Source organism: Hyaena hyaena, unplaced genomic scaffold, assembly GCF_003009895.1.
Source record: "Hyaena hyaena isolate Hyena2069 unplaced genomic scaffold, ASM300989v1 scaffold_452, whole genome shotgun sequence".
Classification (NCBI taxonomy): Eukaryota; Metazoa; Chordata; class Mammalia; order Carnivora; family Hyaenidae; genus Hyaena; species Hyaena hyaena.
In genome coordinates, this window is record NW_024081085.1 from 665,414 (window position 1) to 679,477 (window position 14,064).

At 47.7% G+C, this 14,064-nt stretch overlaps 1 protein-coding gene across 3 annotated transcripts in view; it reads right to left on the reverse strand.

Annotated features, from left to right (window-relative positions):
- Positions 1 to 1,166: 1,166 nt before the first annotated feature.
- Positions 1,167 to 14,064, reverse strand: part of PTDSS1 (phosphatidylserine synthase 1) — a 62,320-nt gene continuing 49,422 nt past the window's right edge. The window contains exons 11-13 of one of the 3 annotated variants that reach the window (XM_039253458.1): positions 7,052 to 7,120; positions 6,289 to 6,349; positions 1,167 to 4,037 (exon numbers count right to left, since the gene is read on the reverse strand). In XM_039253458.1, the coding sequence (XP_039109389.1) occupies positions 3,928 to 4,037; positions 6,289 to 6,349; positions 7,052 to 7,120 (240 nt within the window). In that variant the 3' untranslated portion in view covers positions 1,167 to 3,927. Of the gene's footprint in view, positions 4,038 to 6,279; positions 6,350 to 7,051; positions 7,121 to 10,007; positions 10,282 to 14,064 lie in introns of those variants that run through there. The other 2 variants (XM_039253457.1, XM_039253459.1) reach the window with 2 other exon arrangements.

Sequence of the window (14,064 nt, forward strand, 5' to 3'; positions counted from 1 at the left end):
AGGCTGGGGACCACGAGTCCCTTTTGCCAGCGCTGCAGGCAGGAAGCTTGTCTGTCACCCACCCCTCTGGTCAGCCATGGGTGCTGTACATAGAGACCAATCTTCAACCAAGATATCATGTGTATATAATAAAAGCCGAGCTTGGCCTTGGAGCCACTTGGACCTGTTACAAATCCTTACCAGTGTGAGGCTATAACAAGTATTTTCTTATAGGCCAGGCAGCTTCAAAATCTACCCAACAAAGCTGCAAGGAAGGGAATGTCAAGATAGACAAAGTCACACATGAATTTTTGAAATGCATTAAAGGTAGTCTTTCGTAAACACAGAACACAAGGAAGCCTTTTACAATTTGGCATTCCGACAAACTAAAAAACAAACAAAAATATCACATGCAACTATTTTTCCTGTTCTTGGGTAGACATTAATAAAATCATTCCTCTAAAGTCACGGAAGAGAGCAAATTTTTTTAAAAGCCATATTTATTGCATCAAAGGTAAAAAAAAAGTTCCAATTAAAATTTTTTGTGACCTTCGTTTATGGTGGTCCTTGCATCAGGTTTAGAACAAAATGGGATCAAGGGAAATGCTATAAAAATAAAATTCTTATGGGCTAGCAGTGAGACTCTGCAGCCCATCAGTCTTAGCCATTACTAATGCTGACCCTTGCAAAGAACCAAATCTCAAAATAAAACCCTTGCAAAGGCACACGCACATATGAAGGAGAGATGCATCTAGATGAATCGCTGATGGCCAAAAGTCATGGCTCTCCTTACATCTTGACTTCAATCCTCTAAGTGGGAAATACATTGAGGATCACAATAGCTTGCCTGTGGGTCTTCTAGTTTCTCTAACAATAAGAATGCTGTATATGAAGCCCACCTGGTGAACACTGTGGTGGGGCCAGGAGTTCTAAGGAGGCGCTGAACACAATTCAAAGAGCACACAAGTCAAACCCCTGTGTTTAAAGTCCTCACTTCAGTCTGGTTTTCAATGGTTAACGGGTGGTTCTATTCCATCTTGCATTTAGCCTCCCTCCTATAAGGGCCTGACCGAGTGCACACTTAGAAATCAATGAAACAATCTGGGATCCAAAGAGAGATCTCTGACAAAGAGAGGTGTCACTCAGAGATGCAGCTTCAGGAGGAAGACAGATAGGGCTGAACCTGATGAGTTTGGTAAAGAATTTTATTTTATTTCTCCTGGGTGAGCAGTTGACGCATGAGCTCACTATAGAAGAAGTTCTAGTGGAAATAAGGCTGGCATTTATGGGATGTCTTTTATCATCAAAATACTTAACAGGTCAATGAAATGTCCTAGCATAGCTGTGGGAGCAATGTTGGCCACGTTTTTTTACAAATGGTGAAAACAGACACAAGGAAAGTGGGGAAGGGCCACGGAAAGCCCAAGAATGACAGAAAGGGAAAAGTAGCTAACACTCGGTATAATGCTACTTACGGAGAAAAATATGTAAGACGTTCTTCGAGCATTATGGCCAAAACAATGGTGTCTTGAAGAGGGCAGTTTGCAAATGGCCAATGTGAGATGATTTGCAATAGAATCATTTCTTATATTAAATGATGCCTCTGATCTATTTCCATCAACATGAGGTCCATCTCCATAGAAACGAGGGAAAAAGTAGGCCAAACCCAGCAGTATGGTGTCTAGGAGGAGTGGCAGCTGAGGGTTGGGCCAGTCACAGAAAGCACTGGTTTTGTAACTACTGTCCACAACTCTTACTGGAAGGGAAAAAATAAAATGTAAACTCAAAGAATGGGCACAGACAGCATCTGAGGGCTTTACTGGGATTTCATACACAGCTGCAGAGGAAAAATGGTCCCATGTGCACTTTGCTTTTCAAATATCCCACAGGAAAGTCAGCCGCCGCGTGCTAAACAGGTACCTCCCTCCATGCTGGCCTCGGAGCAAGGAAACACGTTACATCAGTCTGACCGAGCTAGGAGTCAGAGGACCGTTGGGGTGCCAGGCCAGGCTCTCCCAGATAATGACCTGGGAAATGCTCAGTGATGTGGCCCAGGCACAGGAAGGAGAGTGGAGGTAGACCACGTACGTGAGATTATGGTGTACTCGGGCACTCAGTGCTCAGGGAAGCAGAATGCGTGGGGAAACAAGAGGAACCCACCTACTTGCAAAGAGTTTACGTTGTGCGGATATTTACAAAAGACCTCGTGGATGGGCTGTGAAAGTGTAAGTGGGCTTATGAAAGGGGCACCTCTGCTCTCTCAGTCCTTTCTAGGGAGGCCGGGGCTGCAGTGTGGACTGCACGTGAAAGCGCACAGCCGCAGCCCCTCACAGCCAGCCCGCCACTCCAGCCACTGCGTCGGCTGAACAAACGCAGGCCTCCTCCACCAGGAAGACGCCTGGCTGCTGCAGCAAGTCTGTGCGAGGCTCTTGACCAAGTGGTCGCCAGAGGCCCAGAGCATGGGACATGACCCCGGCTTTGTGTGATTCATTTAACCCCTTCACCCCGGAATTCCTTTGCAGGAAAAGAAAAACATGACACTTCTGTGGTGAAAGATTTCCTTAAAGGGGTAGAAGACATGGAAAACTCTGCTCTCTGAAATGAGGAACAGACGGTTTTCCTTGGGCAAGTTGAGATCTATAAGCCAAGCAGCTGAGTGCCAGCCGCTTGGTAGAGAAAAAAAAATCCAACGTGGTTGATGTGACCATTACCATGTGAAAACACAATGACTATCTTGTGCATTTCCTATTGATCACTTGGGGAGCTTAGGAAATGTAACATATGTGTCTGTAAGTCCTCTAAAATACATATTTTTTCTTTTTTCTTCTCACTGCATAGAACACATGCACATTCATATTATTCTTAAAGTCACTTGAAAAACACAGTGATTGCTTACAAACGGTGAAAAACACCAATAGGATGCAAAGAAATGAGCATTTGACAGAGACTAATCTTTGATGGGCTTTAACGTGTATTATTTTATTTAAAACAGGGATCCATCGGAGGTGGTGAACTACCAGTGTAAAGGTTCTAGAGCATGGCACACAGATGAAAGGTAATACTCACCAGCACCTCACATGGGACTAAAAGACAGTGTCAGCAACACACCATGGAAGGGAAACAAATAAAATGTAAAAGGCACCTGGCTGGGAGAGAAGCCGTGGTGTGCACCGCCTCTCAAGCAGGCTCACTTCTGCGCACTGTGGATAACTCTGGACAAACGACACTCAGAACAAACAAAAAAGGTTCTGATCTGAAGCCCAGGATCCTATGTGGGTAGCCAACCTTTCCTCGGGCTGGTTTACACCCACCGTGCGGTTTAAGGTCCTAAAAGGGGGATGGGTTTGCCAGACAGTAACACAAACGTTCTCCCTGTTGTTTTCTTTAGGAGAGAGAAGGGCTTTCCCCCAATTCAATTTCAGCAGCGGCTTCTGAAGGCTTTTAAGTATCCTAACTTAAGAACAAATAAAATAACAACAATAAAAGACAGAGTGGTGGCCTGAACTTAAACCAATCAGTCAAATGGGAGAGGCAGATTCATAAAAATAAAAACCGGTCACCAGTGTTAACATACCGTTAATGCCCTGTCTGAATGAAGGTGTTTCAACTAACTGCAACCACAATACACGCAAGCAGTGCTGCTCCGGGCAGCTGTGAGTGAGAGGCCGCCCTTCCTGCAGACGCTCCGTACAGCTACCCGAGACCGGACACCAAGTGCTGAAGTTGGAGGAGACCCCGAACTGGCAAAGGATCCCAGGCACTGACCTGCCTCATGTGGCTGGGTCTGTGGGGAACAAGACTCTCTCTCTCAAATAATGACCCCAAGTCCCCTCTCCTCGTCCCGATGGCACCGCATGGTTGCCCTCCCAACAGGGAGGTGTGCAAGCCTTTCTGTTTCCCTCTCGGTTCTAGGCACTCTCTGGGACGTCTGCGATTAACCAGTTTCTTTCATTTCTTTCCAACTCCGTTGGTGACTTTTGACTTGGAATGTCGATTCCTTCTTCTGGAAGAGTGGCTCTCGTTGTTGCCCGGATGCTTGGGTGGGCTGTCTTCAGAACCTGGCCAAAGGAATGAAAATACGCCGTCACCCTGGGTGTGGGGTTTGCGGGCTTGCTCCGCAGATAGGCAGCCCCTCCCGCTCAGGCCGCCCTCTTCTGCCGATACACGTGCTCCACCTAGTGGCCTCATGGATACATGAAGACAGGGCCCTGACACCCCAGCACGAGGGAGCCTGTGTAAGCAAGGGGAAGGCTCCACAGAGCTGGGGGCGGGGGCGGGGAGTGAGGGCGTCCTGAAGTGAGTGTACACTCTCTCTGTGTAAGGTGGACTGTGCTCATGGCGATGGGGTCCAGAAGTGAGTCTACAAATGAAATCAATTAAACCACATGGGTGTCGGGTCTACCCTCTCAACCGAAGGATGTATCCCCTAGGTTTCCACACCTTGACCTGTTACACACCACAGTTTCTACATCTGTAAATGAGAAAGGATTCCTGACTTTATGAAATTAAAGACAGCATGCTCTCTCTCATCTGATCCAGAGAACACCTTTAAAACCTAGGCCCCTGGGGCTCACGACAGCTCTGGAGCCTCCCACGAAAGACGCCACACCCCCTCAAGATGTTCACACCCCCTCAAGATGTTCACAGTCTACGGGGGCGGCAGTATTTGTCACGCTCTTATTTGTTTGCGACCTCAGGGAAAAACTTCCCTGTCAACTGGATGCTGAGCCACCCGCAGGCATCAGGCAGGTGGAGGGAGGAAGTGGGGGAGCAGGCAGGGTTGGGCCTTCTGAGTAACCGTGCGAAAGGAAGGCCTGGGAGGTGAGCAAAACTTCCTGAGATAGGGCTGGCTCTGCCTGAAGACTGAGCATGTGGCCCACCTCTGGCCCAGCAGTGAAGCCAGAGAGTTCTCTGCTCCAGGGCTCAGATCCAGCCCCCGAGGAAATCTCCACCCGAGAAGGTCACTAAAAAACAAACAAAAAAACAAAAACAAAAAAACTTCCCAGAGTTTGGTCTCCATTGCAAAGGCCATTTGGCTTTATCCAAGAGATTCTTTTACTGCTCTGAAGATTCTCGTTTTTGTTTATTCTTCTGTCTACCTTTCATTTCTATCTCTACCACTGCTTACTTCATGCAGTCTTTTCAATGGAGAAGGGCCTGTAAGAGCCAAGAGCGGATCTGTGAGGGGATGGTTCTGAAGGACAGAGCCCCAGGGAACCCCTCCGTCCACTTCTATCAGCATTCCAAAAATCAGGCACCGATCGACCCCTTGATTCGCAAGTCTCGAAAAGGATGATCAGCAACTCAGAAGAGAGCATGCTAGCATTTTCCCCAGAAAGAACTCTCAAAAGCTTGACCCCAAAAGAACTCTCAAAAGCTTGACTCCAAGAACTCAGGAAAGCAACTGCAACAGTAGTGCCTTCCTCTCCCTGGGCTCACGGTTTCTCCAGGCAATTCTGTGAGCTAAAATTCACCATCTCCAGCATTTATAACTCTCTTCCCTCAGACAGCTTTCCAATCAGCTCATGAGAATTGACCAGAGATTACTGGCTGGTAGAGCCTCCTTGGTATCATTCCATAAGCCTTAATTCTTTAAAATAGCCAGGTGGCCCCAGATCTTTCCAAAAGGCTCCTTGGAGAGGCCAACGGCAGACCCCTGGCTATAATACCAGAATCTCTCTCACACAGGCTTGCCTCCTGAATAAATACAATGAAATCAATCCACCTCTTCCGAAAGACTTCTCCCAGTGCACAATTCTTCCTAACCCTTTTAACTCAGGATGAAAGCCAAGAGGAAGAACATTCCCAACAGGGTGCTTGGGACAGGAAGGGCCTCGTTATGTTTTCCTGTGTCAGAAGAGGCAGAACCACATGGTGCCTCTTCTTAAGGAGCAAGTTTCTTGGGCAGATCCTGCCAGTACGTTGCAGTTTTCATGAATAAGTAACAGGCGACACGGGATGAGTCGGCATGAGACCCTTCAGGGCATATACTTATCTCCATTCTGAGGATAAATCTTGATTCCAAATCTGCTCACTGGGCCTCGGAGGAAGAAAACCCAGGAAAGTTGTTTGTTTGTTGAATGTTTGTTTATTTTTGAGTGAGGGGGGAGGGGCAGAGAGAGGGAGACACAGAATCCAAAGCAGGCTCCAGGCTCTGATCCCTCAGCACAGAGCCTGACATGGGGCTCGAACTCACGAACCGTGAGATAATGACCAGAGCTGAAGTCAGACGCTCAACTGACTGAGCCACTCAGGCGCCCCAAGAACCCAGTAAAGTTTTAAGCGGTGAGGAAGAAATACCTTTTGTACCTTTGCCATGAGACCAAGAGATATCCGGACTGTAGGTGCCATCTTCACACTCGGAGAACGTCTGGAGAGAGAAGCAGACTTAGTGATGGAGTTTCAAGGACTGCCTGGGGCCGCAGGACAAGCCAGGAAGGTCCCTCCGCCCCTGCACCACCACCGAGTGACAGAACCTCCCATCTTATGTTCCTTGGCTATAAAGCCATGACTCTCTCTCAGGTGATACAGAACCATTCTTCTAGGAAGAACCCTTAGTTCCTCAGACGTAAGGTATGAATCGAGTATGAAAGCTATTATTTTACTTAAAAAGATCTTACGCTTTGCAGGATTGCTACAGTGTTATAAGCCTGCTCGCAGTCCACTGCGCCGTGGGCAGGGCGCATGGCTGACAGTGGGGGAGCGGCCCCAGGCTGGGTCACAGAGGCCCCCGCAAAGCACAAGAGCCAGGAACAAAACCCAGCCTTTCAAAACCCGGTCCGGGGCTCTCCCCGCAATTTTATTTTTAAACAGACACATAATTAGGTTTTAAGCCCCTTATAAAAGGGAGGGTAAAAAACACCAACCTACTCAACAGGGCGCTCACAAGCGCGGGCAGCAACCGATAGGGGAGAGGTCCTGAACCGGTTATGTTTCCAGAGCGGCAGGACTGAAGCTGCGTGTGCACACAGCGGGCTACACCACATTCTCACAGGAGTGGGCCTCCCTGCTGAAGCTCCAAGCAGGACGTCATTGTTTTACAGACAGACCATCCCTGCCTTCCCTTCCATACCTTTTCTCGGTGACCATAGTGCTCTGCGTACCAAACCATGCCGTACAGACACAGGAAGGTGGTGAAGGCCTGGCAGAGAAAACGAAGCATATTTCATAAAACGATGTTGCAGCAAAAAAACCCCAAAGCCCATTTCTCAGAACTTCAGGGTCCCAACAGTGACGCAAGGAGGATGGCTCGCTGTGGTTCTGCCATCTCTCCGAGGACACTGGTTACAAAATGACAGAGCTCAGCGGGGTTGGGGAGAGTGTTCCCCCACAGCTTTTGAAAAGAGTTAGGACAAGGCCATAGTTACTATTTATGATGCTAATAATCAGAACACAAGATCATTTTTAGGTGTAGGAGGTATTTTCTGCACAGTTTTGCAAGTCTTCCTTGAGAGGGTACATAGGATTGTATATATGCTGTATTTCTGGTTCTCACGGCCCCGTCCTCTGCCCCCATCAGCTGGAAAGTTACAAGGACTCTCAGTTTGTGACCTTCCATGGGGAAAAGACGAGTTCTGAATGAAAAAGGAGCTTCATTCAGTCTGGGATCACGGTGGCGCTGGAGGGCATCTAGGACCGAGGCCCACTGCGTCTGAGTGGGTGGCCCTGCACTGCTTTCTCGCTGTTGTTTTATCTCTGTGGACCCATCCCAACCCCAGTTCTGGTGGCTTTTGTTTCTCTTCTGTAAGTAGATGGGAACAGTCAGAGGAAACAAAACCGCTCTGTAAACCCCTGAGTGAAATGAGAAGGACATGGCCCGTGGGTGCCCAGGGGCAGGGATAACCTCTACTTCCCCCCAAGACTCCCCACCCACCGTGCACCACACCCCAAATTATACTCCAATTTATGCAAAAAATGGCATCTACAAGAGTCTGAAGTTTTAAAATGTGCCAAAACACTGACAATCAGGGAGAAGTTTCTGGCTGCCTTGCCAGAGCACTAAAGGAGAGAGGGAGGATGTGCGTCAGCAGAGGTCTGGACACAGAAGTCTCTGCCAGGCCCTTCGGGCAGGCCTGACCTTCCCAACAGTAAGTGAATCACCAAAACAAAATGACTGTCTGTCCCTCCTGTCCTTAGAATTCCTTGCCTTAGGAACTCACTGACACCAAAGCATCTGCCCTGTCTAGTCTCTAGCTCTTCTCCTACGTTTCCTGTTGAGGGCTGTCACCTTGAACCAACCATGTGACAGTCATGAAATCATGGCAGAACCTTCTCTTCTTGAATAATTTTAATTCTTTCCAAGAATCATAACTTTATTTTTTTAATTTTTAAAAATGTTTATTAATTTGAAGAGAGAGAAAGGAGTGGAGGAGGGGCAGAGAAAGAGAGAGAGAGAGAGAGAGAGAGAGAGAGAGAATCCCAGGCAGGTTCCACATTCAGCACAGAGCCTGATGTGAGGCTCGATCCACAACCATGAGATCATGACCTGAGCCAAAATCAAGAGTCAGATACTTAACTGAATGAGCCACTCAGGTGTCCTAAGATCCTAACTTTAGATCCAAAAGATCTCATTCATTGCAACTCCTCTCATTTCACAGGAGGGGAATAAATGTTTAGAGAGGCAAATGGCCTTTTCAAAGGCACACAGCTAGTATGTGGCAAAAATGGAGCCTGAACACAGGTCTTTTGCTATTCCTGGATCCAAGTTTTAGAGATGGCGGGAGAGACAAACAAATACTGATTTTATGTCTATCCATCCACCCACTCACCCACCTCTGGAGAAAGAAAAGCATCCAAGGACCAGCCAGGACTAGCTGCATCCCTGTGCACAGCCCCCAGACAAACGCATGGAGCCAAGACTGTAGGGAAGGCAGGGGCTGTGAACGCTCATCACTGCAGCGCACAGCCTAGCTCTGGCCCCGTTCCTGTCAGTCCACAACATTTGCTAAGCGTCTGTTGGGTGTGCAGTGTCCTCTTAAGTGCAGAAAGACAGGAGTCTGAGTGCTCTGGCTGGCCTTCTCCTAAGTCAGTGAAGTTTGAATTTCAGCATGGTGGAGACATTAACATGAAATAGAAGACCCATGGGTTCGTTTTATTTTAAATCCATATGCAAGCAGACATACACATGCAGATGAGGGATTTAAAGAAAAGGAAGCTCATATCCTCCCCCATCAAAAAATTAGGCAACGGTGGTGCCTCGGTGGTTCACTTGGTTGAGCATCTGACTTCAGCTCAGGTCATGATCTCGCGGTTCATGGGTTTGAGCCCTGCATAGGGCTCTGTGCTGGTAGCTTGGAGCCTGCAGGCTGCTTCAGATTCTGTGTCTCCCTCTCTCTGACCCTCCCCTGCTTGTGCTCTCTCTCAAAATAAATTTTTTTAAAAAAAATCTTAAAAATTAGGCGATGAATGAATATATTAAGATTATAAAATGATAGTAACTTATAACCTTTAACATATTCTAGTACTTACTCAGATTTCTAATATACACCACCATTACACACACCATTTTCGTGGCATGGGAAGAGAAGGGAAGACTAGACGATTTGCAGTGTGTAAGCTTATGTGTGTGTTTGCACCTTTACGAAGGGCAAAACAGACTGTCCGAGGTTTGAGGGGGTGGAGAGTGGGGGGGCAGGTTCCACCTCCGCAGACCAGTCATTGGCTGTGCCTGTGCGATGGAGGTGGAGTGGGGAGGCCGGCAGACAGCTGCGACTTCACAGGACTAAGGGGGCGGTGAGCGCGGAGCTGCCTGTCATTGTGAGTCCTGCCCACTGGAGGGCAGGCATGTGGTGCTCTGCCTTCTCCAGCCAGGTCCCTGGGAGGGCAGGCAAACACTGGCACCTCACAAGCGACAGGTGCTTATCGTCACACAAAGGGGCTGCCGTGGTTGCCAAATTTACCACTTCAACCTGGGTAATTAGAGACCCATTTCACACTTGTCCCAGGAGACAAAAGCTTGTAATTTATGGGTTTGCAATCACACCTGTGAAAATCTAGGCCCGTCTCCATTTAAAATGTAAGGTCCTGGATTTAAAATAGCAATTGTGCAGATTTTGTTTAAAGAGAGGGAAGGAAAAAAAAAGGGGAGAAAGAAGGAAAATATGTAGGATGAGAGCCAAGGCAGCACACAACGGCGTGGTGTGTGCTGGCAATGAGGGTGGAAGATCTCCCTGGGCTTCCAGTGAGAGTAATGAGCATGCAAATCGCCGATGACTGATCCCACGACTGATGAGGAGAAACTTAACAAATCAGCATGCGGGGATCTCTGCTTCTGCATTAATCTTGACGTCTGGAGATGTTCTCTTACCAAGCAAGGGAAATAATTAGGGGCTTTGTTTCTCCGAGTGGTAAGGGAGGCATGGCCAAACTCTCCTACTGAATAACGTTCACCTCACTCCAATCTTGATGTTTAATAAAGGCCATGAATACAGGCAGTGGGGACACCTAATCATCCTGGCCAAAGGTCTCATTTCAGGCCAGGACCCCTCCAGGGCACTAATAATGCTCATTAGGGGAGTCTGCTTCCTCTTGAAAGGCCTGCTCTCTTGAGGCTGTTTCTCAGGCTTGGCCTCTTAAATGCGGCTGCTCCACAGAACATTCTCAGCCAGCTTCTGCCCATGCTATGTTCCCCTACCCACATCCAGTGGCTCCCATCCTGCCCTGTGCAACAGCAGTCCCCAACTCTTTTACCTCCATTGCTGACCAAGTCTTTCCAGTGTTACTGGACAGACCGCCATTTCCAACGATAGAGGACATGTTTGGCTGCAAGTTAAGGGTCCCTCAAATCCCAACACTCTAACCCAAACCATCTCCTTTCACCCAACGGGCTTCTCTGATATCCCCCAATCTGTTACTACCTACCACCAACACAGCCACCCAGTGGCACAAGCTAGAGTTGGGGAGTCACCCTCACACTATCACAAGGGGTTGGCATCCTGTGGGGCTGACCTCTTGAACAGCTCTCAAATCCAGCCCTCTCTATGCATCTTCCATGCCACCACCCCTGGGTCAGCCTCAGTTATTTCTTACCTGGGACCCTCAACACCCTCAGACAACACCTCTGTTCCCTCCAGACTCTCCCACCCACACAGCCTTCCTCTGTGAACAGGTGTCTTCCCACCGGATTCCTCTCTTTGGATCTCCAACTTCAGACACACAGGGTGCTTCCTAAGCAGATGTCCCTTGTCCCCTCCCCCACCTAGATCCTCCTCACTCTCGCTCAGAAGCGAGTCTTCCTGGGAAGCTGGGCACGGGCACAGCTGCATGCCTTCATACATGCCTGTCTCTCTGCCTGCCTGTGTGTCTCCTGGTCCTTGTCTCTTGAACTCACTCCTTTATTCTCCATGCATTTGCTGAGTGAGTCCCAAGCATCAGGGACTGCACTAGAGTCAGTGGGAACAAAAAGACAACAAAAACTTAGGCTTCATGAGCAAGAAGTAAAATGCTGAGGAAACAGATGTAAACACCACAGGTTACATTAAACTGAGGTTAGAACTCAAAGAAATATGTACCAAGTGTGACTGGTCCCCCATAGGGGTTATCCAGGCTGCCTGGTGGATTGGGGTGCATTCATAGAGGGCGTGAATTTAGTCTGGTCTTGGCATAAGAGTCACTAGGTAGAATAAGCAGGGAAAAGCACTCAGACCAGGCAAAGAAAATGCCCTCGGTGAAGACAAGAGAAGTGTGGAAGGATTTGCTGAGGTGGCTAAGTCCAGGCTGGGGTGGCCCAAGAAGAAAGTACCAGAGGGCAGGTATGATGACTGCTCCAGATAATGACCGTCCTAAACACACAAGCAACATATTTCAGCTGGTAGGATGTACGGTAAGGATCCTTCTTCCTTCTCGATGTTTCTTTCTACACAGAAGGAGCCTTGCTGGTATAATACCCCTGCTCCTCTCTACTCCTCACCCCTTACCCCAGGGAGATTGAGTTCTCTCTTAACCGACTGGTGAATATGAAATGAGAAAGCTGGACATTTCCTGTCTTCCTTGGGTGCAAGGCCACCAACATAACACAGGGAGGCCTACTTCCTGGGGTGGGAGAGTGTCTCATTTGGGGGCTCACTATTTGGAAACCCCTTGTTGCCAGGCATCTAAAGCTGAGGTTGAAAAATGTGTATCCTCCATGATAAAGATGCTATTCTGATCTCCACATCCTTCTTTCACCCTATCTTTTGACTATTCTGAACTGTAAAGTGTTGTATTATTGGCTCCTCTCCAGCCCCCAATGTCAGGGAATGGTCCTGAGCAGGGAAAGAGATACAGATCTGAGTTCTAGAAGATCTATGCCTGGCAGCGGCATAGAAAGTGGATATGAGAGGCAAAATGGGGAGGGACATGCATGTCCAGAGAGCGGGAATGGAGAGGAGGGGACAGAGCTGGGCTACATAGTTGGGATGGACAGAACCTGGTGACCCGCTGATTTCAAGAGTGACAGAGGAGAGGAAGCAGCCTGTGAGGTTTCCAGCCGGGAGAGCATCTAAGGCAACCCTTCAAAATCCTGCTCACATGTTTTATCAGGAGCCCTCAGCAGCTCCCCCGCTTGCCTGGTGCTCTCTAGCGCCCCTTTAGCACTACGAACAACCCTTCATGATCACATATTAACATGATGAGTTTGCATGGCCAACTCCCATCTGGACTTGGACAGCCTTGGAAAGGGACACCTTTTGCAGGGGGGTAGGTGGGGGAACAGGAACTCTCTTATCAGACTATCTGGATGTAGGCCCTGGCTCTGCCACTTACTATCTGTGTGACTTGAGCCAATGAGTGAACCTCTCTGGGCCTTTCTTTCATCTATAAAAGATGGCTAATAAAGTATCTCCCCTCAAAGTAACAACTGAACATGCAATTCAGGGGAAGTGCTTAGAAGAGAGCCTGGCATGTTGTGAGCATTAATAAATCTTATCTTGACCATTATCTATCCGTGCAGGTCCAGCATTGGGCGAAGCTTTGAGGAACACTCAGTAAACGTTCTGTGAACAAATGACAGACTTACAGGGACAGTGCCAGGGGAAGGAGAGACCAATGAAGGAACAAGAAGTGATTCATGTCCTCACTGAGGTGACAATGACACAGGCACCATGGCAAACCAAAAGTCACCAACATATAGGAGCATATGCTAAGTGTCAAATAAGTAAAATAGAGAAAAGTCTCGAAAACTGAGAGACTAGAGGAGCCCGTGCAGGGCAGGGGACCAGAGAGGGCTTCTTAGACACGGCCTTTCTGGCTGCTCTTCTCAAAGGAGTCCCGCCTGCCTCGGCCTCTCTGTGGTCCACGTGGCTCTGGCACCAGGTGAGGGCCACACCCACCTCTAGCTGCTTCCATACTCAGTCATGATGCTATTCACACACCTGAGGCACGTGTGCCAGAGAAAAACGGGAGAAGCATACGGTGAAAATCTCCAGGCACAACTAAACACACTCCCCTAATCAAGTCTTACATCTAGTCTCACTGGGCTGGAAAAAGAACACTTGAACATTAATTCTGCAGTATAGGTACAAAGGAGATCATTATTTCTTTTCATTATTCAAGACAAAACAGGACAGAACAGGCTCGAGCGAGGTTCTCTGGTGCAGTTAAGATTTCTAACAAGTAACCCTAAAAATAGATGCTGTGAGAGGAAATAAAAAACACCTTAAAAAACAGTCTTGCCAAAAAAAAAAAAAGTAGACCTGAATCTGTTTAAGCCTCTAGATTCAACTACTAATTTGCAGAAAATACAAAGGACAAAGAAATCTGTTAAGTTACAGTACACTATGAAATCAGTAAAATCCAGACTGTGGGAAAATCTACGGGACAGAAGAGCTGGATCCTTCAATCAATAAATCATGAAAGACATAGAGTTTAAGCCAGAGGCTTAAACTATACATTAAGAGAATTACAGGGCACACCAACCAATTGCAACAAATGAATGTTGTTCAAAGAGACTGTTCGAAAAATATCTAATTTTGAAAAATATTAAAAGTCTGAACGCTGGATATTTGACAGTATTACGAAATTATTCTTTTTCAGATGTGATAATGGTATGGTGGTTGCATTCAACAGGAAAGCATTCTTACCTTCTTGTACAGATACATCCTGAAATAT